Source organism: Monodon monoceros, unplaced genomic scaffold (genome assembly GCF_005190385.1).
Source record: "Monodon monoceros isolate NGI ecotype Baffin Bay Population unplaced genomic scaffold, NGI_Narwhal_1 Super_Scaffold_13, whole genome shotgun sequence".
In the NCBI taxonomy this organism is placed as follows: domain Eukaryota; kingdom Metazoa; phylum Chordata; class Mammalia; order Artiodactyla; family Monodontidae; genus Monodon; species Monodon monoceros.
In genome coordinates this window covers 678347-702204 of record NW_021703769.1, presented here as the reverse complement: position 1 = coordinate 702204, position 23858 = coordinate 678347, and the positions used below count along the sequence as shown (strand labels likewise).

General features: G+C 65.2%; 1 protein-coding gene across 4 annotated transcripts in view; it reads right to left on the bottom strand.

The window, feature by feature from the left end:
• Nucleotides 1-22994: 22994 nt before the first annotated feature.
• The window catches only part of KCNQ2 (potassium voltage-gated channel subfamily Q member 2), a 52628-nt gene continuing 51764 nt past the window's right edge, over nt 22995-23858 (bottom strand). For 2 of the 4 annotated variants that reach the window (XM_029220960.1, XM_029220961.1), the window contains one exon: nt 22995-23808. In XM_029220960.1, the coding sequence (XP_029076793.1) occupies nt 23074-23808 (735 nt within the window). In that variant the 3' untranslated portion in view covers nt 22995-23073. The remainder of the gene's footprint in view (nt 23809-23858) is intronic. The other 2 variants (XM_029220962.1, XM_029220963.1) reach the window with 2 other exon arrangements.

Genomic DNA, 23858 nt, shown 5'->3' with positions numbered 1-23858 from the left:
GCCCCGGGCGAATCCTCCTCTTGCTGCCTCCAGGTCCGGCCTGGGCCGGGGTCCGCCGCCCCCCGCTCTGCGCGGCCTGCGAATGGGTGGCCTGCGCCGGCGTGAGGGCAGCCCCCATCCCACGCGCGGTGGGCAGCGGCTGAGGGGCGGCCGCGGAGCGCCTCGGGCCCAGGTGCCTGGAGAACACACCCTTGGCGCCCCCGGACTAGTCTTGAACAATGTCGGCCGCAACCGAGATGCCCGGGCAGCGCGCTGGACGACCCGGCAGGGGCTCCGCCCTCAGGTGGGTCGAGGTGGCCGCTGGCAGAGCAGCAGGTGCTCGGAGGAGGGGCCGGGAGGGGCCGCTTTGTGCGGCGGAACCACAGTCTGCGGCGCACACACTCGTCGCCGCTCCGCAGAAACGCGAGCCCCGTAGCCATCCCTGTTCGCCGTGCGCCGGGGGCTCTGCGGGGGCGGTGGGGGGAGAACCCAGCCTCCAAACTGAGACTTCGGGTCCCGGGATGGAGGCAGAGAAGGAGGGGCTGGAGCTGCCCCCGCGCTCCTCCTGAGTCGGCGCCCCGCCCCTGAGGGGGCTGAATGCGGGTCACGAGCCCCTCGTCCCCGCCCCTCACAGGCGATGCTCGGCAAGTAGCAGGCTTGGTCCCGAGGCAGCAGCTTCCGTCAGCGAAGGCCCCGCCCCTCCGCATCCCCCGACCCCCGCCCCTCCCAGCTGGTCTCCCCTGGCTCCGCTCTCATCTCCCTTCCCCCTCCCCCATCGCCTCTGCCCCTCCCCCATCGCCTCTGCCCCTCCCCCAGCTCTCACGCACTCTGGTCCCAGGTTTAGCTCATCACACCTCACAGAATTGCTCTGAGGCCTCCAGGGCTCCCCTCTCGGGAGCTGTCTATAGGCTGGTGCCTATAAATAGAGCTTTCCAAAAGCTTGGCCCTGAGCAGTGGCCAGTGTCAACAGTGACGGTCGCCCTCACCCTGTCCATGGGCTTCCTAGATGCTGGCCCAAGCCACTGAGGCACGGCTCTCACAGCATCCCTATGAGGCAGGCTCTTAGGTTACCTGTGTGTCCCAGTGAGGAAATGCGCAGACAGAGGAGTTACCCCGCGTGCCAAGGTGATGCAGTCACTACCGGGGTTCCAAGCGGGCCCTCCAGCTTCAGGGTCTGCACCCTGGCCTCCCCGGCCTCAGGCATAGCATGTCCCAGGGCTGGCCTGTGCCCCTACAGACTGGAGCTCCCCAGGGTCTACCCTGCCCTCTGGGCGACCTCCTGGGCTGCCAGCCCCAGCACACAGCCCGCCCCGGACCAGCCCACAGACTCGCTGGGAGCCTGCTCTGGTTTGTGGCCTATTCCTGCCGGCAAGCCCCCTCTTACCCTTTCCTCCCTCTCAGCCCCCACCCCCAGTGCAAACCCTGGGTTCCTCTCACACCCTTAGGCCCCTTCCCCGAGCCAGCTCTGCACCAGGAACCAGAAGGTTCTCTAAGGTGAAGAGTTGCACTGAACCAGGAGCTGGGGAACAGGCCCGGCCGACGGTTGACTGCGCGCAGGGGGGTGAGGAGGGCCAACCCCGACCCCCGCCTCTCCTGGACGGCTCCCCACACACAGCAGAGCACTCGGCCACACGAGGCTCAGAACCTGCGAAGCCCCCCCTCACAGAGAAGGGACGGTGGGCGTGGGGGATGAGCCCTGGTGACTCCCGGCGGGGTCCCTTGTCTGCCCCTGCTCTGTGCTGTCCCAGGACAGAAGGTACCTTGCTCAGCGACCTCTCCCAGTGGTAGAGGCCAACCACGCTCCAGGCCCCTCTGAAGTCTCCTCTAACCATCTCAGCACCTCTGGGAAGCAGGGCTTCCCTCACTTGGCAGCGCAGGAAGGTGAGGTATGGACGGGGTTTCTCTGGCTCAAAAGGCGAGATTGTCTTGTCCCATTCCCCTGTGGCAGTCTGCACGCCTTTCGGGATGGGCATGCTTCCTCAAGCCTCTGCCTTTAGGCTCATCTCTCGGGACTTGTGAAATCTGGGTCCTCCTGAGAATGTTAGGCTGAAGTCAAGAGGAGAGAGGGTGATCTGGCCCAATCTGTGAAGGCTTCCTGGAGGAAGGGGCACCCAGGAATGCAGCCCTGGGGACTGTGGACATCCACTCATAGCCATGCACAGGGAATCACCTGGGAGTCTGCTTAAGTTCCAGACTCTGGCACCCCACCCTCAGAGGCTGCTCAGCCTGGGCCGAGGCCCCCATCTCCATCTGCTGACAGCCATCCCCAGGCAACCCTGATTCAGGAGGCCTCGGACTTTAAGAGCTGATTTGGCCCAAGCACTTGGGCAGAAGATCTGGCCAGGCCCCCACCCAACCTGGCATCCTGGCCTGGGCCGGGTGCTGGCGTCGCCCGGTGGCTGAGACTGAACAGGGAGAGAGGCCTGGGCTCTCGGCAGGAGCCTGCAGCTGCTCACAGCCAGGTCAGCTCTGCATCCCTTCCCTGCACCGGGGCCAGCTCACGCAGTTGAGAAGGTGGGCCTTAATGGCCATTCCCACGGGTGAGCGCAGCCAGAGAGCCTAGCAGGCCCATCCCTCCTGGCGCTCGAGGCCAGACTGGGGTCAGCACGGTGCTTGGGGCCCCGGTGGACCCAGGGGGGCGTCGCATGCACACGTTCACACACATCTGTCCAACCTTGTTTGCCTTTCCCCACAGACTTGCTAATGCAGCAAGACGAATCGGGCCTAAGTCATTACTTTGCACAGCCCTCCCTCCCCACCTGTGCCCGGCTGGGAAGCACTCATTGCAGGAAGCTAGTCATCATCTAGTCCTGTCGTAGGAGCTGAATTAGTGCTTACTCCAGGCCGCCAGGCCCCTCCCTCCCGCTGCTCCTGAAACTGCTGTTTCAGAGGAAAGGAAAACCCCCAGTTCATACACGACTGAAAACGACTTTGGGGAACAGGTGCCTCCGTGTCCCTGCGTCCTGGAGCCTTTGTGGCAGGAATGGTGCCCTCTGAGCTGATCCCGGGTGGGGGCCGAGAGGAGGAAGGGTGTGGAGCAGGCCCCCGAAGACCCCTCCCCGCACGCTCCCCCCGGCCGGTGCCAGGCTGCTGGCCAGTGTGAAAAGTCTTCTCTGTGGAAACGGCCTTCCCCTCTCCCTCTGCTGCCCTCTCCAGCCTCCACCCTGTCCCAAGGACATTGCCATGGTAACCAGTTGTTGGCATAAACGGGGACTGGAATTAAAGGTGGGTCTTAGGTTGGGTCCGGGGCTGAGGGAGGCAGGAGGGCAGGCCTGGGAGGCGACGGGGGGGTGGGGGGGTGGGGGGAAGGGGGGCGTCAGCAGCAGACCCCACGTGAGCCCAAGGGCAGCGCTGTGAGCTCAGCGGGCCAGGAGGAGGTGTCCTGCCTGTACACCCGCACCCCTGGGGGACTTCCTCCTCCAGCCCTTCAGCCAGGTCCAGCCACAGGGGAGGGGTGGCTGATGGACCCCCTCCCAGGCCCGCCCTCCTGCTTCCCTCAGCCCCGGACCCAGCCACGCAGGCCCTTTAAGACCCAAACACCCTTGAGAGGGGCCACGTGAAAAGCCCGGTGCTCCCACATGGACTGTGGGGATAAGCTTCTAGCCCCCCCACTTCTCGCCCCCCACTTCTGCCCCGTGGCCATGCTTTGCCTCTCTTCCTAGTACCCTTCACCCCCTTGATGTCACATCTGTCGGCCCCTCCCCTGCCCCCACCCCCCACCAATCATGGAGGATTCAGGCTTTGCACACATGCCCGGCACGTAGTAGGGCTGGTAAACGTGTTGAACGCGTGGGTGGATGGATGAGTGGGTGAGTGGGTGCCTGGCAAGAGGGCATAAGGGAGGCTGGGTCCAGAGGGGGCCCCTGTTGCGTCACACATCAACCCCACCCTGGCTGAACCCCACACACTCAGGCTGAGAGGATCCAGGTGTTTGGGGCTGGTGCTGGGCATCTGGGCAGGTGCTACCCAGGAGGGAGGGATGGTGGCCACGTTGGGCCAGGCAGGAGTAAGGATGCTGGGATCTGGGGAGGGTTCAGAGACTGTCTGTTCCTTCCGCATCCTTTCCCCATCATCCATCAGGATTGGATCTGAAGTGAACCTACTGGCCTCACCGCCCTGGGGCCTCGCAAGCCACCCTGCCCTCCCTCAGGTCGGAGATCGCGCCCACCCCTCGAAGCAGCCCCCGCAGCCCGTCCTGCAGTGGGACCTCCCCACACACACACAGGGGACCACGCCCCACCAGAGCCCCACGTGGGCCCTGGCACCATCTCTCGGGGGCTGTTAGGAAGATCCTGGCCTGACCTGGGATCGAATCTCTCAGTGGGAGCCCTGGTCCAGCACACACTACGGTGAGGCCCCGAGGAAGGGGCACTGTGTCCAGCCCCCAGGTCACTCTGACTGCTACATGGAAACACATATCCATCCTCCTGGGCCAGAGGCCTCGCCGTCAAGTCCCCCAGGCCCCTGAAGCCTCCCAGCTCTCAGCACCACGGACAGCGACACCCCCAACCCCTCCGCCCCCCACACACACACCCCTCCAGCCTCAGTCGTGACCAAGTGCCTTCCCTGGGGCTCCTGGGAGAAAGCCCATATTTGAGTCTCTCTCTTTGCCCATTTCTTTCAGCAAAAGTTTTGAAAGCCATCAAGTGCAGGAAGAATGTGAGAATCGGGGACATTTCTCCAAAGGGGACGTGCCGTCATCTTCCCCCACTCGCAGGTGGGTCCAATCAGGCCTCTTAGAGAGATGCCCTTGCTGACCAGCCAGAGGCCACATCGACGCTGGGACCAGGGGTGGGAGAGAGGGGAGAGGGCAGCTGAGAGGCCTCGAAATCATTGAACGTTCTCCTTGCAAGGAGGAGTGGACAGTAGCACAGAGGACCGAGACACCGGCCAGTCCTCCTCCAGGTTCTGGATTTCAGCCACGAGCCCAAGCTGTGCTGTGCCAGGATCAGGACCTGCTGCCCCAGCAAGTTTCCTCGTTGCCTGTGTCCCTGACGTCCCACAGCCCTGGTGGAGGATTGTGCTGTGCAGAGCCAGACATGCTGACAGGTGCCCTTCCTGCCAGCGCTCTGCAGGGCCCCTTCTTCCTCGGAGCCAATCTGGCAGGGACTCCGCCCCACTCCCCCACCTTCAGGGGCCCCGCTGCCGTAGCCGGGATTCCTGTGAGCTGGACTTTGTCCTACGACACTTTGCAGCATCTTTTCAGATGGTATCGATCCACCTTTGGCCAGCCTCCAGTTTCACAGCTCCACGTGCCTCTGCCTCCCACCCCACCCCCACCTGCCTCTCTGCTAAGTAGTTAATTATCTATAAACACACTCCAGAGGAGGGCGAAGCACTCCTCAGGGTGAGGAAGCAGCTGGGGATGAATGGGACCCCTGGCCCTCGCGTCTGCCCCCAAGTGTTATGTTGGGCCAGCAGGCGTGGCGGGGTGGGGGGGGGGGTTTGACGGCCCCTGCTGGCTGGCACCTCTCTGAAGCTCCGTTTCCCCAGCTGTTAAGTGGGGATGGTAACAGTCCCCGCTCATGGGGCCGTCGTGAGGGTGGAGGGGTCGGGTCGGCCGGGCACTTGGTACCTGGCTCCGCATCTGGCTGGTGCTGAATGGCTGCTGCTGCCGCTGAAATGACCCTTAAACAGGAGCTGCCTGGCAGTCGCCCTTTTGCTCTCAAGGGAGGCCCCTGTGCCGACGGCTAAGAGCTGGAAGCCGGATGCAACTCAAGTGCCTTCAGAGGCCAGGCGGGGCCCACGGGCCAGGCCAGGTGTGGCGCAGACCCAGGGCCTTCTCCTTGCCACCTGTGGGCCCTGCTGTGGGCTGCAGAGCATCCCAGGGGCCCTATGCCCAAGGACCCCCATGCAGGGCTTCGTGCCCCACGGCCTAACCCAGGACCGGAACAGCAGGTGTCTGGACGCCTGCCGGCCCTGTCACCCCTGAGGCAGCAAGTCCAACTCTTCCTGAAGAATTACGTTCTGACAGCCCGCGGCACAGAAAAGCCCTTTGTCCCCACCAGCCGGCCACCTGCTAATGAGTCCCAGCCTGGAGGATCACGGGCTCCCGCCTGTGGGGCAGAGGGTCACAGCATCCCTCAGAGGAGGGGGCGGGGGCGGGCCATACTGAATGGCTGAGGGCAGGCCCAGTGGGGCTTCGTGACCCTCCGAGGGGAGCCCTGAGTCTGGAAGGTTCTCCTCTTTCTCCTTCGCCTCTGAGTCACCTTGTCCTCTCTCGGGTCCTGAACCCGGCCCTGCAGTTCCAGACGGCGCTCTGCCTGGGGTGGGAGACCCCACAGCCTGCCAGGCTCCCCTGGGCCAGTGCGAGTGCCATGTCGGGGCTCCTCCTGCACGTGAGGCCTGGACCCCAAGCTGCCGCTCCTGTGTGGGTTCCCACCATGTCTAGTGCGACCCCACACGTGTGTCCCCAGGGTCCCCCCGGGACCTGCCCTCTGTGAGCACAGCGGGGTGTGTGCTCTGGGCCTAGCCCCAAATCGCTGGTTAAGGGTGTCCATCACCCCGTCCAGATCCTGAGCCCCTTGAGGCAGGCAGCTGCCAGGTCGTCCTGGAAGAGGCACTGGGCAGGCCACGGGCACGTCCTGCCCAGACCAGTCTTGTCCACTGCCCAGGGACCTCCAAGGCGTGGAGGAGCCCCTCCTGGGGGTGGAAATCGGAACTTGGTCCTCAGAAACTGGCCCCGCCAGCCCCGAGGGTGGGGAGAACGGCCGCGTTCATGCCTCCTGCTGGCCCCCGGGCTTGACCAGCCAGGCCAGGTGAGGGGTCTGTTCCTTGTGGACCTGGGGCAGAGCGAAGGCCCCTCCCCCGATTGTCACCTTCACCCCTGGGCATGTGCCCTGGTGGCCCCATGTGTGTGATCCAGGAGACCCAGACCCAGGCCTGATCCCGCCCCTCTGGCCACAGGCCTCGGGCAACCCCCCGTCAACTCAGTCTCCCCACCTGTAAAGCAGGGCTCTGTCCCTCGTTTCCCAGGCTGTTCTTAACCGAGGGAAGCTCCCTGCTACAGTGGGCACCAGGCTGGGGTGTCAGCGTGTCTGTCCCGGATGCCAGCCCTGAGGTTGGCCCCCTGCCCGCCAGCTGAGACCGCCTGCACTTCGTCATCATCCCAGGTTCCTTGGGAAGCAACACAGTTGGGGCCCCTTGGGCCAGGGTGGACCCCCCCCGCTGGACCTTCTGGGCCAGTTTCCTGGGGGCCTGAGTTCCCACAAGCACAGGCTGGCAAAGGCGGCTGGCCTCCCCCACCAGCGATGAAAATAGAGTCGGCAGCAGAGACCTGGCGGAGGGTCCCGGGAAGGCTGCACAGCTCCTGCAGGGTGGGGCCTCTCTGTGGCCTGCTGGCTGAGGCCCAGCACAGAAGTCAGGAGAGGAAGCCCATGCATCTCCAATCAAAGCGCAGGATCAGCTGCAGACCCGGAGGCCAACGACCCTGGAGGCCACAGGCCGCTTCCTGGGCGAGTTTGCACAGGGAGCTTGTGTGAAAGCTGCATGCCATCTTCCCAGGCAGCCTTCTGTGGCCTGGGCCTGGCCGGCTCTGCCCACTTCCACCCCCATCTCTGTGCCCAGCCGTCCTGCCCAGGAGGGGACTCAGCAGGAAAGGCAGGCCACCCACATGCACAGCCTGCCCGAATCGGGGGGCGGGGGTGGCGGGTGGGCGCCCACAATGGGAGCTCAGGTCCCCAGGCCCGGCAGCTGACTGCAGGGCACGGAAGCTTCCTCGGCCAGTGACTGGATTTTTCAATCAGCACATTCCCCGGGCAGCGGACAGCGGGCAGCGGACGGGCGGGCGGGGCCCTTGTCTTCAGCATCCTCTGTGTCCTCTGTGTCCTCCAACCAGCACTGGGCCCCTGAGATTCCGAGGCCGCTCACGCGCCACGGCCCGCAGCTCAGGAACCGTCAGCAAGCCGAGGCGCTGCTCCCTGCCTGCACCCACCGTGGACCCCATCCTCAGTGGGACCCCTGAGTGGATGAGATACCCCCAAACTAGGTTCTGGGGGCCCCGCTGGACCCCAGGCCACAGTCCACCCTGCAGAGCCCAGCACCACCTGCTCTGTCCAGGTTCATGGACACAGGGAGGTCCAGCTGGGCCCTCAGGCTCTCAGCCTCCGTCCCTTCCTGGAAGGGAACGCTGGACGTTCAGCCTCAGGGAGCTGGGATCCAGGCCAGGGGAGGTGCCGTGGAGGGAGGAGAGGGGGCTTATTGATTTGTCCTTATTGATCCCGTGCCGGTATCTGTCCTTGGTCCTGCCTGGGGGCGGGGGTGGGGGGGGAGTGCTACTCCTTTGGGTTTCTGAGCCCATCATTTTAGGGACGGGGATTGAGGGGGGAGAAAGGGGGCCCCTTTGCGGGGGGGGTGCTTTTCTATTTCCGGCATGTTCTAACGTTTGTTGTACCAGATGGATGGTCACTGCATCTGGGGTGGCATTATTATTCTGCCACTCACACGATGACAACGCTAAGGTCATCTGGCCAAGGAAAGGGCCCAGCCGCAGGACCCCCGCATCACAGCTCCACGCCCCCACTTCCCAGCCCGACCCCCGGTCCCCAGAGCCTTGTGCTGCCCCCACCCACCTTCCTCCTGGAGATGAGATGCGCCCGGAGCCTGAGGCTCTGCTCCTGTTGACAAAGACACGTCTGCAAATAGCTCCTGGCGGCAGAGAACCAGGAGACAGGAGCTAGCCCAGCCGAGCCGCGGGGCCTCAGCTACTTGGGCAAGGCTAGAGCTCCCCTCTCAGGCTCCCATCCCTCCGACTTCCTGCTCCCCTCCCCGGTTTTTTCCTCTTCCTTCCAGCCCAGCGAGATGGGGTGGGGATGGGGGGCTGCCTCGACCACTCCCAGCCTGGGGCGGCCAGTATCTGTGCAGGCTGTCCCAGAGCCACCACCCCACCCCGCTCCAGCTCGCTCGCTCTCCAAAGCGATTGACATGTCCCTGGCCTGTTCTCAGGGAGGCCCTGGACCTCATCCCAGTCCCGGGTGGAGACGATTACCCAGACGTCCATTGCAGAGTTTAAGTGCGTTCTCTTGGCACTGGAAACACAGATTTGGTGGTGGCGAGCTGGGGGTGGTGGTGAGCTGGGGGTGGTGGCGAGCTGGGGGTGGTGGCAAGCTGGGGGTGGTGGGGGCACCGTCCCTTCCTTGGCTCGGCCCCCCGGAAGGGCCGTTTCCTCCACCGAGGGGCCGGGGTCTCCTCACCAGGTGGAACCTGCTGTTGCGAGCCCTTCCTGCTGCCACGGCTGCAGGCTCCCTGTGGGGCAGTGGGCTGGGACACGGGTTGGCGGCAGACAGGATGGGAAGGGGGTGCTGGGGAGCCCGCCCTGACACTCCCCACCTTTGCGGAGGTGCCGCAGAGCGTTTGCAAGTTTGGAAGCTGCCATGGTGAGCGCTGGGTCTCACTCAGAGCACGGCTCGCATCTCTGTAAAATCAGCATCACAGGCACCGCAGAGCTGGCTGCACAGCCGGACGGATGGCAGGACCCTTTGAACAGGCTGCCCACTGGCCTCCAGGAACCAAGGTGGGGCCATGGCCCTGCAAACACCCCGTTCGACCCAGCAAACACCTCCCCAGACGTGGGCGGCCCCGCAGGAAACCGGAACAGGCAGGCCCATCACCCCTGCGCTCGGACGGAGCTTCAATCCAGGAGGATCTCGAGGACAGAGGGACAGGGGAACCTGGGACCACGTTGCCCCCGTTCCCGGGCCCAAGGGGACCCCAGGGATCTGGCAGGGTCCTCTCTCACCTCCATGTGTACAGTGCGAGGTTCTAGAAGGTTCTAGCTGGGCCCTTCCCTGCTCGCCTGCCTTTGCCCCCGCCAACACCTAGCTCCTTCTTGTCATTCGGGTCCTGGATGAAAGGCCACCTACCAGAAGGCCTCCTGACGTCCCTCTCAGAGGATGGGGTCCCTGCCGACCCTCCCCCGGGACGAGGCCTGATGTGTGGTTCAGGGCGGAGGACTGGGGACGAGGGGTCTGTGGCAGCAGGACCCCAGCGGGCAGCTTTGGCCATGGCTCAGGCTAGGTTGGGGGGCGGCCTGGGCCGCCCAGGTCACGACGCACACCTTGGGGCCCTTCCAGCCCAGGAGGGCGGCCAGACAGCCGTCGTCCAACCTCCTCCGGCCGTGGGCCCACCCGGCAGCCCCCACTGCCATGGCGGTCACCTTCACGAAGTGACCAGGAGAGCAGGCCTCGGGGTGAAGGGAGCCCGGGAGCCTCCCCTCCAGGCTGCCCCCAGCCAGGCCTCATCCGGCTCCACTTCTCCCACCTGCCTCTCCCCTGGGGTCCCTGCGTCCCAGGCCCGGCTCAGACAGATGGGTGGGCGGGCGCTGCAGGCCGCTGTGTTTCCAGCACAGGACGGAAGGCCGGTTCCTGGGCCTCAGCCCGCAGACCACTCAGGGGCCGGAGGTGGAGCCCTGGAGACGCAGATTTAAAGAAAACTCCCAGGGTGGCACTAAGGGAGAGTCGCTGGTGCCACAGCCGAGAGCACCGTCTCCAGGGCCCAGGTTCGAGTCCAGCCCTCAGCAAACGGTAACCGGCCTGAGCCGCCCTTTCCTCTTCGGCAGCTGGGGCTGAAAGGTGTACTTATCCCTAGAATCACCGTGCACACTGCAGCCGGGGCCCCACACGGGGTCCTGCTGTCTAGCCAGCACCACCCACGATGGGAACTGACCTCGGGGAGGCTGGACACAGGAGAAGGGCTTTCCCAGGAAAGGCACAGCAGAGGGACCTGGCGTCCTGGCTGGCCTGGGGGGTGTTTCTGCAGGGCCCCAGCCCCCAGAGCTTACAAACCATCGCCTGAGCACAAAGGGGCCCCTCCCCGTTCTCCGCAGACCACCATGGCCCTGACCAGGTACCTTCGCGGGCCTGCCCCTTTAAGCAGAGGAGAGCTGCCAAGGACACTTGCCTTCTGAAAGAGGGAGGTGGGCGGGCTGAGGGCAGGTGGCGGCGGTGTAGAGGGTCTCCACCGGCCCCATTCACCCACCCTCAGCCACACTCACCCACCGGCAATCCTGCAGGATGACACCAGGCTGTTCCTGAGGAGGTGGGTTCTCCGCTTGCGACCTGTGGGCTGAGCTGCCGTGGTGAGACCCTCCGCCCGAGGGGCGTCCCTGTCCTAACCGCAGCAGGATGGCCACCTGCTCGCCGGGCGCTTGCCAGGGACTCGCCTGGACCAGGGTGAGCTGTGCCCGGGCAGGACCCCTCCCCACTGATCTCTTCAACTCTGGGACAAGCTGGTGGGGGCTTTGATGGGGGCAGATAAGCACCTTGAGGCCCAGCCAGTGGACCCTGGCCCATGACTTCGGCCCACGTAGCCCCCTGCGGGGGAGGGGGTGGAGCCTGGCTCCTGGACGGCCCAGTTCTTCTGCGCTGGGCCTGGCTGGCAAACAACGATACCCATGTGTTATCTCCCACGGCTTCCACGGCCGGGGGCTGGGAGCGTCACCTGCAAGGAGCGTTGGCACTAGCTGTCGGCCAGAACAACCCCACGTGGGTCCCTGGTGGCCTTGGCTGGATTCCAGAAGTGAGGGTCCCCTGAGAGAGGAGCCCGTGGGGTGTGTGCTGTGGCCACCACTAGAAGACACCCTACCTGGTTCATTTGTCCTGTGAACACCCATGACTCCTGCACCTTCCCCACTCTTGGCGTTTTCAGTACCGCGGGAGCCACGGGGATGCCGCCGGGGGTCCCTGGGCTCCGAGAGTCCTGGTGGGGAGCACCCGGGGTGGGGATCCCGGCCAGTCCCTGGATGGGTGGGAGGCCCTCTTCCTCTCCGACAGGGACCCCATCCCCACGGAGGCCACAGCCTGGGGTGCCCATCGGCAGCACCCGGGGATGCCGCTTGGGTTCCCTCCAGCCTGGGGGTGAGTCGCCCCCTCACAGAAGGAGGGCACAGGTGTCTGGCGTTTCTGCCTCCCGTCCTGTTTCTGGAGGGCCAGGCAGGGACCCCGGGGGTCTGAGGCCCCTCGCCACCCCCCAGCTGGCTCACTCTGCTGTCCTCAATTCTGAGGCTTGCCGGGAACCAACCTCTCAGACCCCGTGGACCCACTTCTTCCGGAAGCCAGCCTGTCCCACCCTCAGGGTGGCTCTCTGAGAGCTCAGGGGAGCTGTGCCCACGGGCAGAGGCACTCAGCCCACTCCGCCGTGTCCCCGTGGGGACCTCCTGTCCCCCCATCTCCCCTGGCACCTCCGGCCAGGCTGCCCAGCTTCTCTGAGCCTCAGGTTCTTCTCCTAAATAGGGAGGGGGCTCTGAACACAGGCCAAGCGGCAAATGGAGGACAAACTCCCGGCAGGGGTACTTGTCCTGGGAGAGGAGGGCCAGGCGCTGGGCCGGGCTCCCAGGTCAGCCTTGGGGTGGGAGGCACTGGGCTCTCAACAGGGGGCTCCGTCAGGCCCACTCCCCCCTGCAAAGCCGTCATCAGCCCTACTCTGCACGCCCACCTTCATCTCTCTCCTTAGGTAGCCCTCTCCCTCCCTGCCCCAACCCCCATCAGAAGCCTGGGGAGAGGCAAGGCTGGGGGTCACAGGCCCCATCCCCCTGGGCCCTTGTCTACAAGACAGGCGAGCCTTCCTGCCCGGGGTTGGCGGGCACCCATTCTCCGGGTGCAGGCACAGCAGAATCTGGGAGAGCGGGCAGGGATGGGGCACGTGAGGCACGGATGCTGCAGGGAAGGTGCACCTCGGCTGGTCGGGTGCCGAGGGGATGCCCACGAGTGCGGGCGCTGCGGTGGGAAGAACAGAGCCTCGCCCGACCTAAGGCAGGTGATGGGGACTTGGGAGGAGCAGGTGTGATGGGGCTCTGCCAGGGAAGACAGCACCAGGACCAGGGCCCACCGGGGACCCTTATGGGGAGTCTGCCCTGGAGCGTGGCCTGGGGCAGGGTGGGCAGCCATGTCCTGAGGTCAAGGTGGGGGCAGAGGCAGGATGGAGGATGGGGGCCCCAGGTGCCCCACAGCACCAGGTCTGTGCCTAGGTGGCCGGGGCCCCCAGGGTGGGGCGGACAGCAGGCAGTGGTGCGGGCAGCCAGGAGGATTCAGTCTCTGCGCCAGCCACAGGGAGGAAGTTAACAGAAACTGATTCCAATGCAAATGTCAAACCCACCCTGTGATGAAAAATTAGCAGCTCTGAATGTCAAGGAGGGAGTCCCAGCTCTAGCTGTCTGGCTCCGGTGGGCGGGGCGGATGGGGCTGAGCTGTTTTCTCCAGCTCCTGGGCTGGGGGCCAAGGGAAGAGGCGGCTGGATCGGGGCCACTGTTGGGTGCAGACTGGCCACTGGACTGTCAGAGCGCCCATTGTCCCCTCAGCACCCCCCAGTCCAGTAGGTCTCTGAGGGGCTCAGGGGCGTGGCCGTGCCTTCTCCCCTGCCTCTCCACAGTGCAGAGAACAAAGGATGCATTCAGTAGGTGCTCCATGGTTGCTCTTGGCCACGTGGGCTCTGGCTCTAGTGAGCATGAGTCCTGCACCCAGCTCCCTCTCCGTCCACTGGCCTGTGGCAGCCCCGGGCAGGTCCCACCCAGGGTCTCTCCAGGCAGGAGGGGAGGGTCCCAAACTGCCTCTGGGCTCACTGCTCCCAGCTCGGCCCGGTCTCAAGGCTGTGCATGAAGACTGACAGGCATGTCTGAGAAGAACAAGCCACGTGCCGGCACCACCAGCTGGACCTCCCTCTGCACGTGCAGAAATAAAATGCCAATTGCTTGAGCTAAATCGTTTCATCTTAAATTGAAAAAGAAATGATAGTTTTGCATCTTATAAACGCAGATGACGGCTGCTACGGGGCAGGGTTTCCTGAGGACCCAGACGAGCCCGGATCTGGGGACTTTCCTGGAGTCTAAGCCCAGCGGGTCTGCAGGGACTCGGGTCTGCAGGCTCAAGGAGCTGGCACTGGAGAGACGGGAGGGCCTCAGGAGAAGGGGCCTATGGAGGAAGATGGAGGGACGGAGGGGCTGAACGCCACCCCCGGGATGCAAGTCCACGCGAGGGAGGGGCGCTGGTGCAGGGCAGCGCACAGGCCACGAGGAGGAAGCAGGAGCAGAGGTGGCCCCCGGAAGGACCAGAGGGTCGGAGAATGGGAGGAGGGAGGGGTGGGGGCGTGCCCGGAGAGAAGCACGACCGTTGCGTGCTGTGGGCACGGACAGAGCCCCCCGGGGAAGGCCCCAGTGTGGGGAGGAAGGGTTTGGACTTTTCCCTGCAGGCACTGGGGAGCCATGGAAGGCTTCAGAGCAGGACGGTGCCCAGGGCAAAGGGAGCAGAGTACAGAAGCATGGAGGGAGGGGCCCGGGGCTGGGCTGCAGGAGGGGGCGAGGCCAGCCAGGCAGAGGGGCCGCAGGGGAGAAAAGCAGGACTCGGTGAGGTAGGAACGCCTCTGCTCACACACACAGAAGCTTCCAGGCCTGCCCTCTGCCGGGAGAAGCGTGAATGTGCGGTTTCTGGGCCGGCAGCGGGGTGGGCGGGTGTGGACAGCTGGTTCCCCATAAACCCCCATGCTTGCGTTTGAGGTGCGGTCTGGGGACTCCTGAAACACCAGGCAGTGACTCGGGCTGGGTTCCTGCTCAGTGAACCCTCTGTCCTGCCTGCGAAAGCTCCGAATTCCACGGCGGGGCTGCCGGTGGAGAGCTGGACGGGGCAGTGCCACCTCCTCCCTCCCCGGTCTCGCCAGAGCCCAGAGCCCTGACCTGCAGGGCCAGCCTCGCGGATGTAGTAAAGTTTGCAGACAAGCCCAGTGCCCCTGCCTGCCTCTTGCGCTCCTGGCACGGGTCTGAGCTGAGCTGTGTTAGGAGAAGGTCAGGGAGATTTGCTCCATCAGCTTCCGGAAAGGGAGAGGGTAACAACAGAGACCTTGCTCCGGGCAGCAGTTCCAGTAACAGGAGATGGCTTCCACTGGACACTGGCCAGCCCTGTGCCCGAGCTCCCGCCCTGCGTTTCAGCTCCTTGCAGCGATGGTCCCCAGCACTGGACATCATTGGCTGGGACCCCAGAAGGGTCGAGGGTCAAGGCTTGCCCCAGGGCCCGCTGCACCCAGAGCCCATCAGGATTGCTAACCTGGGGTTGGACTGGGCTCCGCCTTGAGACAAATGTGCCCTACGAGCCAGTGGGGGCAGCCTGTGACCACCCCACTGAGCTGTCTGACCTCTGACCTCACGCGCACAGTGGCACTTCTGTCCGTAACACCTGTGCTCCAGCAACTGTCATGAAAGGTCAGGCTTCACAGGTGGTATCCACAGTCTGGCTTTCAGACTCCATGAGCCCAAGGCCTGTGTCTGCCTCTTTCTGGTCGCTGCTCCTGGGGACCGACACTAACCTGTTTAGCGAATGAATGAATGAGTGAATGAATGAAGGGCACCACTCCCAGAGAAGCCTTTGGGCCTGTCCTGGGCGGAGCCGGGGCCAATTCCGAGAACATCCCCCTCGTGGCCTTGGGACCCCGTGGGCTGCAGGCTTGAGGGTCCAGGCGGGCCTGGGGCTGCAGCCACCCCAGCTGCGTGAGCCCGCGGCTTGCAGAGCAGTAGAGGGAGCTGGAGCACAGGCACTGAGCAAGTGGATGGACGCGGGGACCCAGGCCGAGGGGGCCTGGAGGGAGGAGCACCTCCTACTGGCCTGAGGCCTGAGGGCCCAGCTAGCGTCCCAGCCCCTTCCCCGCCAGCCCACCCTCCACAGGAGCCCGCACAGCGGGAGCCCTCCTCTCACCCCTCAGGCCCTTCCTGGGGCACCACAGAGTCCAGGGCCAGGCCTGGGGACGTCCGTTAAGCAGAAGCCGCCAGGCAGCCTTTCCAAGCGAGCACCGACCTCAGAATTGATGGGTCCCTGGGAGCTGCAGGGCTGCCCCAGGTGGGCTCCAGGTCCCCGTCCTCCGGGTGAGTGCTGCCACCTAGTGGCATCTGGACGTGGTGGCCCTGGGGCCCAGGAAGGGCCAGAGGGGGCGTCCTTCCTGGAGGGGCTTAGAGGTGGGCAGCGGCCGAGCACACCTGGGGGTTGGCATTCCCCGCCAGCCTCCCGACAGCCCGCCCCTGCCCACAGCACCTCTCCACCATGTGTCCTGTCACTCCGTGACCACAGCCCCTTCTGATCCCCCCGGGCCCGCGCTCAACATGCTGGATCCCCTGCCCCGTTCACCCTTGGCACTCAGAGGCGCCCCACGAGCTCATCAGCCATCTGGGAATGCACCACGGCAGGGGGGACATCATCTTCCTGCCCCCAGGCAGGTGGAAGGGGCAGGACATGGCAGGGGTGGTGGGGAGATTTCAGGATGGGAGAGGGGCGAGCAGACGAGACATGCCCAAGTGGCCCTGTGGCAGCAGGCGCCCATCACACCCCTGAGCCAGCACCTCTGGGAGGGAGAGCTCAGCCTCCCGGGTCTGCCATGACACCTCATCTCTGGAAGCCTCCGCCCTTTGGCTCTATCAGACGGGCAAGGACATGGCAGGACCCTGGTTGGTGCTCCAGGTGGACAGAGGTGAGCCCAGCAGACGACCCCGCGCCTGCAGGCAGGAGCCCAGCTCTCACCCAAGGACACCCCAGCCCAGAACTTTCTGGAAGCCTTGCAGCCCAGATGCCTCCGGTGGGTGGCCTGGGCCTGCCAGGCCCCCCGTAACCCGCCCTGCTGCAGGCCAGTTTGCCTGGGAAGCGGCTGTGGGGCAGCAGTCCAGGCCCGCTCACTGCCTCTCGGGGTCCTGGCCTGCTGAGCGATTCTTCCTACTCAGCTGACCCCCGGGAGGCCCAGGGAGGGTCCAGTGGGGTGGAAAGTTCCAGAAGGCAGTGGGCAGCAGAGCTGAAAACACAGAGGCTCAGCTCATGGCCGCATCTCAGACCCACCTGCAGCCGGGCCCTCGTTGCAACCCTCCGGGTGGGAGATGGGATGGCCTCTGGAGAGAAGGTACGGGCGCATGACCGAGCAGGTGCCACGCCCAGCAGGAGGGGCTCTGAGGACATCGGAGTCCAGGCCGGGCACCAGCAGAGAGTTCTGGGTCTCCACCCACCATGCAGACCCACGTGCGCGGAGCCCACGCCCGAGAACAGGGCCCCGCACACGGGCACTCACCCACCATTTCCTGAGGGCCCCAATGGTGGAGAGAAGGGCCAGGTGGGGATCTCGACGGACTCAGGCCCCAGGCCCAGGTTCGTGGGCGTGGCTTTCTGCTGTGTAAGCCACTGGCTTATGGTCCTTCATTAAGGCAGCGACAGGACCTCGGCAGTGCCCAGCGCCCTCACCCTGGAGGGCAGAACCCTGCGTGAGCCCTGCCACAGGCCAGCAGCCCCGAGACGCAAGGAAAGAGAGCACACACTGTCCAGGTTGAATCACTGTGTTTTACTAAGTGCACAGGTCCACTGGGCATCCGAACTCGTCCCCGTGGCGGTAGAGCTTTCCAGAACTTTCCACATGTGTCCCTGCCGCCAGATCCCACACCTGCAGTCCCCGGGCAGACCCGCACTGGGCCCTCCTGGCGGCACAAGTGTCAACCTGACAGTGAGTGGAGTGAGAATCTCGGCTGGTCCATAGAAAACTAGAGTTCTTTCCCTGGGCGTCTGTCCCTAGAAAACGGACAGCGCACACGTCACCTGTCACGGGAGGGGTGTGTGTGACACACCCAGGAGAAGAGGCCCGGCTGTGCTGCAGGGACTTGAGTGAGACGGTGCTCATCAGTACTGAAGGCATCATGACATATTCTTTGGAGCGTGAACGTGAACAGAAGTGCAAAGACAGCCAAAGCAACAGCGCAGGTCGGGGACTGCAGCCGCCTTGCGGCCAGAGGGCGGGCGATGGCTGTGAGGACGGCGTGGGATGGGGGCACAGGGACCCCCGGGCGGGCGGGTGGGCTGGGCCCCTGCAGGAGTGATGCCGTGAGGCCCGCCGCCCACTCTGCGCTTGCTATGGACATGGTCCTGCAGATCCTGAATAGAGACAGGCAGCGGGGTTCTGTGTCGGTGCCTGGAGGATGCCAAGGGGGCAGGGGGTGACCCTGGTGAATTTTCATCAACGTGCATTAAGGCAACAACTTTATGAAACCCAGTCAGAGCTGCACGTGCGGCATTTGGCAAAGTCCACTCGCCCACCTGGAAACCCCAGGACCGAGGACAACCCCCCATGAGGGTCCCCTCCTCTCCTGGCACCTGATCTGCCCATCCCGAGGGTGTCTCTGGACAGGGCCATCCAGCCACACCTCTGTCGGACGGGGGCACCCATGCAAGTGTCCAAGACAAGAGACCACCCAACTCCTCCTCCGACCCAGAGGGCATCTCTTTCTCATGCTCTCTACCGGCTTCCTAAGCTCCCCTCCCCCCAGCATCCCCTCCTCTGGCGTCTGCCGCCAGCCCCCACCCCTTACAAGACAGCAGAATCCAGCCAACTGTGGGACCCACTCAGGGGGGGCAGGTTCCAGGGGCTACAGTGTCCGGGCCTGGGTAGCAGCTCTCCCAGATCCCTTGGAGAGAAGGCAGGCATGAGCCCCTGATCCCAGCACACCGCCTCCTTCAGGAAGCTCTCCCTAGTTGTCTCTCCCACTTGGCACTTCGTGGCGAGCGGCCCTAGTGGAGCCTGCCCCTGGGGGCGGGAACGCAGGAGGCAGCTGTCCTGGGACAGCCACACAGGCTCCCCTGGGCACCACAAGCAGGCAGCCCAGCCCCCCCTGCCCCACACCGAACATCCGTGTATCCAAGCAGGCGGCCTGGAGGTCTGCTCAGGGGTCTCAGGGAGCAGGGCTGTCCACACCACTGCTGAGGGCAGCTGAGGACCACGCAGGACAGCGCCGGCCAGGGAGGGAGTGTTTGATCGGGAACCAGTGTGCACTGGGGATTACGGGGTCACGAAGCCCCTCCTGCTGCGCAGAACTCCCTGGGTGCAGGTGCACCAAACCCTCCAGGTGGGTCCTCACTGCCAAACCAGCCCTCTTCACACCTTGTTTATTCAAGGGTCTGACGTGGGGGGCAGATCCGATCTTGACTTCGCAGTGGGAAATCCGGGCCAGATGCCTCCACGAGCGCTCAGCACCTTCTTTACATTTGGGGTGAGTGTGAAATAGTACAAACAAGGTTCCTACAAAGGCCTCCCCACAGCCTCCACCCTTCAGGCCTTTGGAAGCATCCAGAGATGTCCCAGGGCCTCGTTCTGTCCACAAACAGCATGGACGGGGGCGTCTGCCTCACGGGGCGGGGAGCAGAAGAAAACAGGACGCTTCCCCCGTCTCTCCCGTGTTTACATCTCAGATCAGTGGCCACCGGGGGACAAGCCCAGGGAATGGAGAAGTTAAAACCAACCAACCTGTGAAAGCCGTGAGCGGCCGCCTGGCCGGTGCCTCTGCTCTGGGCTGCACGTGGCGATTACAGGCCCACCGGGGGGCCCTCGTGATGCGGACTCACAGGCAAGTACCCCCAAAGGAAGGTGGGGCCGCTGTGGTCTCCCACGGGGAAGGGTCGGGCAGGCAGGCCCGGAAGGGAGCCCCCTGCCACCTGACTGAGGTCCCTCCATCCTCCAGGACAGCCACAGCTCACGCTGTCACGCAGACAGAAGGGGGTGTTGGGCCAGAGAAAGGAGAGGGGGCCGGGGCCGGGCCACATGGCTGAGGAGGGCAGACGGAGGCGCCAGAGCCCCCGCGTCACAGCTGGACGCCCGTGGACGCCAGGATCTCTTGGTCTCTGGCTGACCCGACGTCCTGGACGGCCTCCAGGGCAGCTGAGGGGGTGGGGGGGGCGGGGGGGACCTGGATGGGCTCGAGTGGACCGTGTCCGGTGCTGCCCGGAGGCCTGGGACAGCTGGAACCGCAACCCAGGGATCAACGTCCCAGGACTGTCTGCAACTCCAGAGTCGTTAATTCCTCTGGCTTAAAGCAGGCAGAGCCACAGAGCCAGATGAGGTGTCTGCGCACGTGGGTGTGTGAGCGTGCGTGGGGGGGTGAGCGTGCGCGCGTGCACGCATGGGTGTGTGAGTGTGCGCACATGGGTGGTGTGTGTGCGCACGTGTGTGTGCGCGTGTGGGGTGTGTGAGCGTGCACGCGTGGGGGTGTGTGCGTGCGTGTGTCTGCGCACGTGGGTGTGAGCGTGCGTGCATGTCTGCGCACGTGGGTGTGAGTGCACACGTGGGTGTGTGAGTGCGTGCGTGAGGGGGTGTGAGCGTGCGCCCATGGGTGTGTGAGCGTGCGTGCGTGGGTGTGCGCACGTGGGTGTGTGAGCATGCATGCGTGGGTGTGTGAGCGTGCGTGCATGTCTGCGCACGTGGGTGTGTGTGAGTGCACACGTGGGTGTGTGAGTGCGTGCGTGAGGGGGTGTGAGCGTGCGCCCATGGGTGTGTGAGCGTGCGTGCGTGGGGGTGTGCACGTGCGGCGGGGGGTGAGAACGCGTGTGCATGGCTCTGTGTGCCGGCATGTGCGGTATGTGTGCGTGTGTGTGTGCTGCACGTTCACAGCCGTGAGTGTCAGCACAGGCGTGTGTCAGGGGCTGGGGGGCGGCGCGTGCTCTAGTAACTAAAATGCTTGTCCTGGGAAACGTTCGCCACACCTGCTGAGGAGCAGGGCTGGTCCTCGGCAGTCACACGCGCGCCCAAGAAGCACGCCGACTTCCCAAAGCGCCCGGCCTCTTTCCTTCTACACTTCTTGAAGGTGGGGACCCCAGGGCAGTGGATGGACGCTGGGAGGATCACGCACTGTTTGGGCCGGGGTCTGGGGGCCCCTGAGAAGGAGCCTCTACTCCATCATCTCCCAAAACTGCCCCCCCAAACCGTCCCTCAAGCAGAGACATGGGTCTCCTGTCTTCCAAGGGGCCGCGATTTCACAGAGGAGACATCACAGCCCCCTTGCTAAGTGCAGCACGTCTGACAGTCTAGCCTCAACCCCTCCTGCTGCAACCTCGGAGACCCTCCCAGCAGTGGCCTTGGTGCCTGCGTCTGGCTCAGCAGCTCTGGGGACAAGAGGTATGTCTGGGCCGGCACCTCCCGTCACCAGGGGCCCACAGCACAGGGAGCGTGTGGGACAGGACACAAAACTCTCTCCAGTGGCCAAGGGCCCCTCCCAGTAGGGCCGAGCACCCACGGCCACCGAGATCCGACAGGGGAGGGTCCCTGCTGCTGGCGGCCTGAACCTGACTCTCCCAGGGCCAGAGAGCAGGGGCTGGGCTGGGCAGGATGTGGACGTGCTTGGCCCAGGGGCCTGCAGCTGGGGCCTCCCTCTCCCACGGCAGGAGGGCGAAGGGGGGCTCAGACCTCACGCAGAGGAGCGGCCACTTGCCGGGGCCCCTTCACGCCAGCCACACCGAGTACCACACTGGGAGGGGCTTTTCTCACCACTGAGGGTCTGAGGTGGAGAAACACTGCCTTTGAGAACAAGAGAGGGGGCACAGAGCAGACACGCCGGGCGGAGGGGGCCAGTGGGGCCACATGGAAGGTTCCACGACCAACCCCTCCCGGGAGGCTGGAAGAGAGGGGTATCCTCGTGCTGCGGCCCTGAGCACACACCACAGTTTCCGACTCCGAGCCTGGATCCTCCTGCACTAGGCCCAGCCCACCCTCCAGCCGCCTGGCCAGCAGCCCCAGCAGAGAGGTGCACACGGGTGGGACCCTGGGTGTCCTGGCGAGAGCGGGAGCCATGCACAGAGGCTACTGCAGACACTGCTCCCCAGAGATCTCAGAGCGTCAGGACCCTGACAGCCAGGGGCACATGATGTTGCTTTCAAAGTCCTTCCCAGAGAGCAAGCGGATTCCCTCACTGACCAGGACGGACACAAGCACCCTGAGGAGACAGCGAGGCTCTCCCTGAACCGTGTGTTCCGGGGGAAGCCGCTATGCAGTGGGCTTAGCGGGCCCAGCCCTGGTGCACAGGTCACTGCCTCAGAGGGCGCTAGGGGCCCAGGCTTGCTGTCCTGTCACCCCAAATGCCAGAGGCCCCCGTGCACTGACAGCTGGGGGCCCAGGACAGGGTCCACTCCGCCTCCTGGGGCTGGAATCCCAGCTCAAAGCTGCTGCCCCACAGACCCAGGTGCCCGGGATAGGAATGATGGGGGCCACTGCTTCCCAGGATACAGGGTGGGGATGGGCATCTCTGACTCCAAGACAGCAAGAGGTCACAGCCAAGGGGCCGGTCAGTGGAGGAGAGCAGGTGGGGGACGGTCAGCTCCACAGGGACAGGAGAGACGCCTATGAGACAGAGCTGCCTTCGCCTCTGGACGGCGGGGGTCGCCCTACTGAAGATTTCCCCGATGGCTGCGGCACTGTCCAGCCCGGGCCCCGTCAGGGGCTGATGGGAGACAGGCGAGGCAGGGTCCCCAAGGGAGGACAGCGTGCACATCTGCTCACCACAACCAGCCCGGCCCAGGACCCCAGAGCACAAGCCCAGTGTGGGGCAGTGCCCCAGCCTCCCAGCACCTCTCCCCACAGGCAGGTCCATATAGCAGTGCTGGCCACAGCCTGGTGACCAGCACCCGGTCAGGGCAGAGGGGAGAGGACACGGGGGCACACCCGCCATCTTCCACATCCGGAAGGGAGCCCCCAAGAGCCCCCTTCCAGGAGCCTGTGGAGCGGGCCCCTCCCCTCAAGAGCCAGGTTCGGGAGGTCTGAGGGTTGCTCTGCTCTGGGGTGGTCCCCAGCCTCGCCACCCTGCCGCCTGCAAGCCAGGGTACTGGACTTGGGACCGACTCCCATCACAGGACACTCAGAACCCACGGGAAGGAGGGCGACACTGACCAGAAGCTCTGGGTGGGCACCCAAGACAGATGGGGCAGGACAGGAAGGGGGGGCGGAGACAAGCCACGCCCGAGGGGCCAGCCACCGCCCACCGAGGCCTCAAGGCCACTGATCCTCACAAGACAGGCCTGCCCCTCGCTGCCACCCTCACCCGGCCCCGCTCCCAGCCCACGCCTCGACCCAGCCGCCAGGGACCCATCCTCAGCCTTGACCCTGGCCTCTGTCACGCCCAGGCCAGCAGTCTGCAGAGTCTGCAGAGTGGGCACGGCCAGCCGGGCTGCCCCTCGCTGTAGAAGAATTTCTGCTGACCTTCAGTGCGAGAGCAAGGGCCGCGCCTGCCCAGCACCCCACACGGGCACCCGCGCTGCGCTGCTCTAAGCAAAGGGCCCTGGAGGGTCCGCCTCGAGCCCGGGAGGCCAGGAGTCACGGGCAGGCCGGCGGGCGGCCTCACTTCCGTGGCCCGGCCCAGCCCACATCGCCGAAGGGGCCCTCGCCCGTGGCAGAGCGCGGCGGGGGCCCGCACGGGGTGCAGAGGTCCGAGTCCGTGTCCGACTCGCCCTCCGCAATGTAGGGCCTGACTTTGGCGCACGGCGCGGCGGCGGCAGCGTAGGAGCTGTTGAGGGCGTCCAGGTTCTCCTTGGACTGGGAGATGCTGAAGCCGCTGAAGGAGCGTTCCAGCTCCTCGTGGTCTACGGACGGGATGGAGATGGACGTGTCGCTGTCCCGCAGGGCGCCCTCGTGGGGCCTGCAGGCCGGGCCGTCCTCCGACCTCAGGAGCTCCGTGCTGGCCCGGTGGCCCCCACTGTAGGCGGACAGGGACCGCTCGTGGGCGGGTGGTGGCGGGATGCGCACCAGCGAGCCATGGTCCCCCACGGGTGAGGTGCCGTGGCCCTGGCGCGGGTGGCACTGCTGCTGCCACGAGGTGGAGGGCGGGCACGGGGCAGGGGGCGCGGCTGGGGGTGCCGAGAAGTTCTTCTGGCCCGTGGAGCTGGTGGAGCGGATGAGCTTGATGATGCAGCCGTTCCTGCCGCCGTGGTCCCGGCTGTCCTCGGGGCTGTGGTATGGCGGCGCCGGCTCTGGCTCCTTGGCCCCGAAGTAGGCCTCGGTCTCCGTCGGGGGGACGCCCATGCGCTGCGTGTAGATGTTCACCAGGAAATCCAGCTTCTTCTCCATGGACAGGACCTGCAGGAGGGGCTGCTAGGCCATGCTGGGCTGCTCCCCGGGGGGGGGGG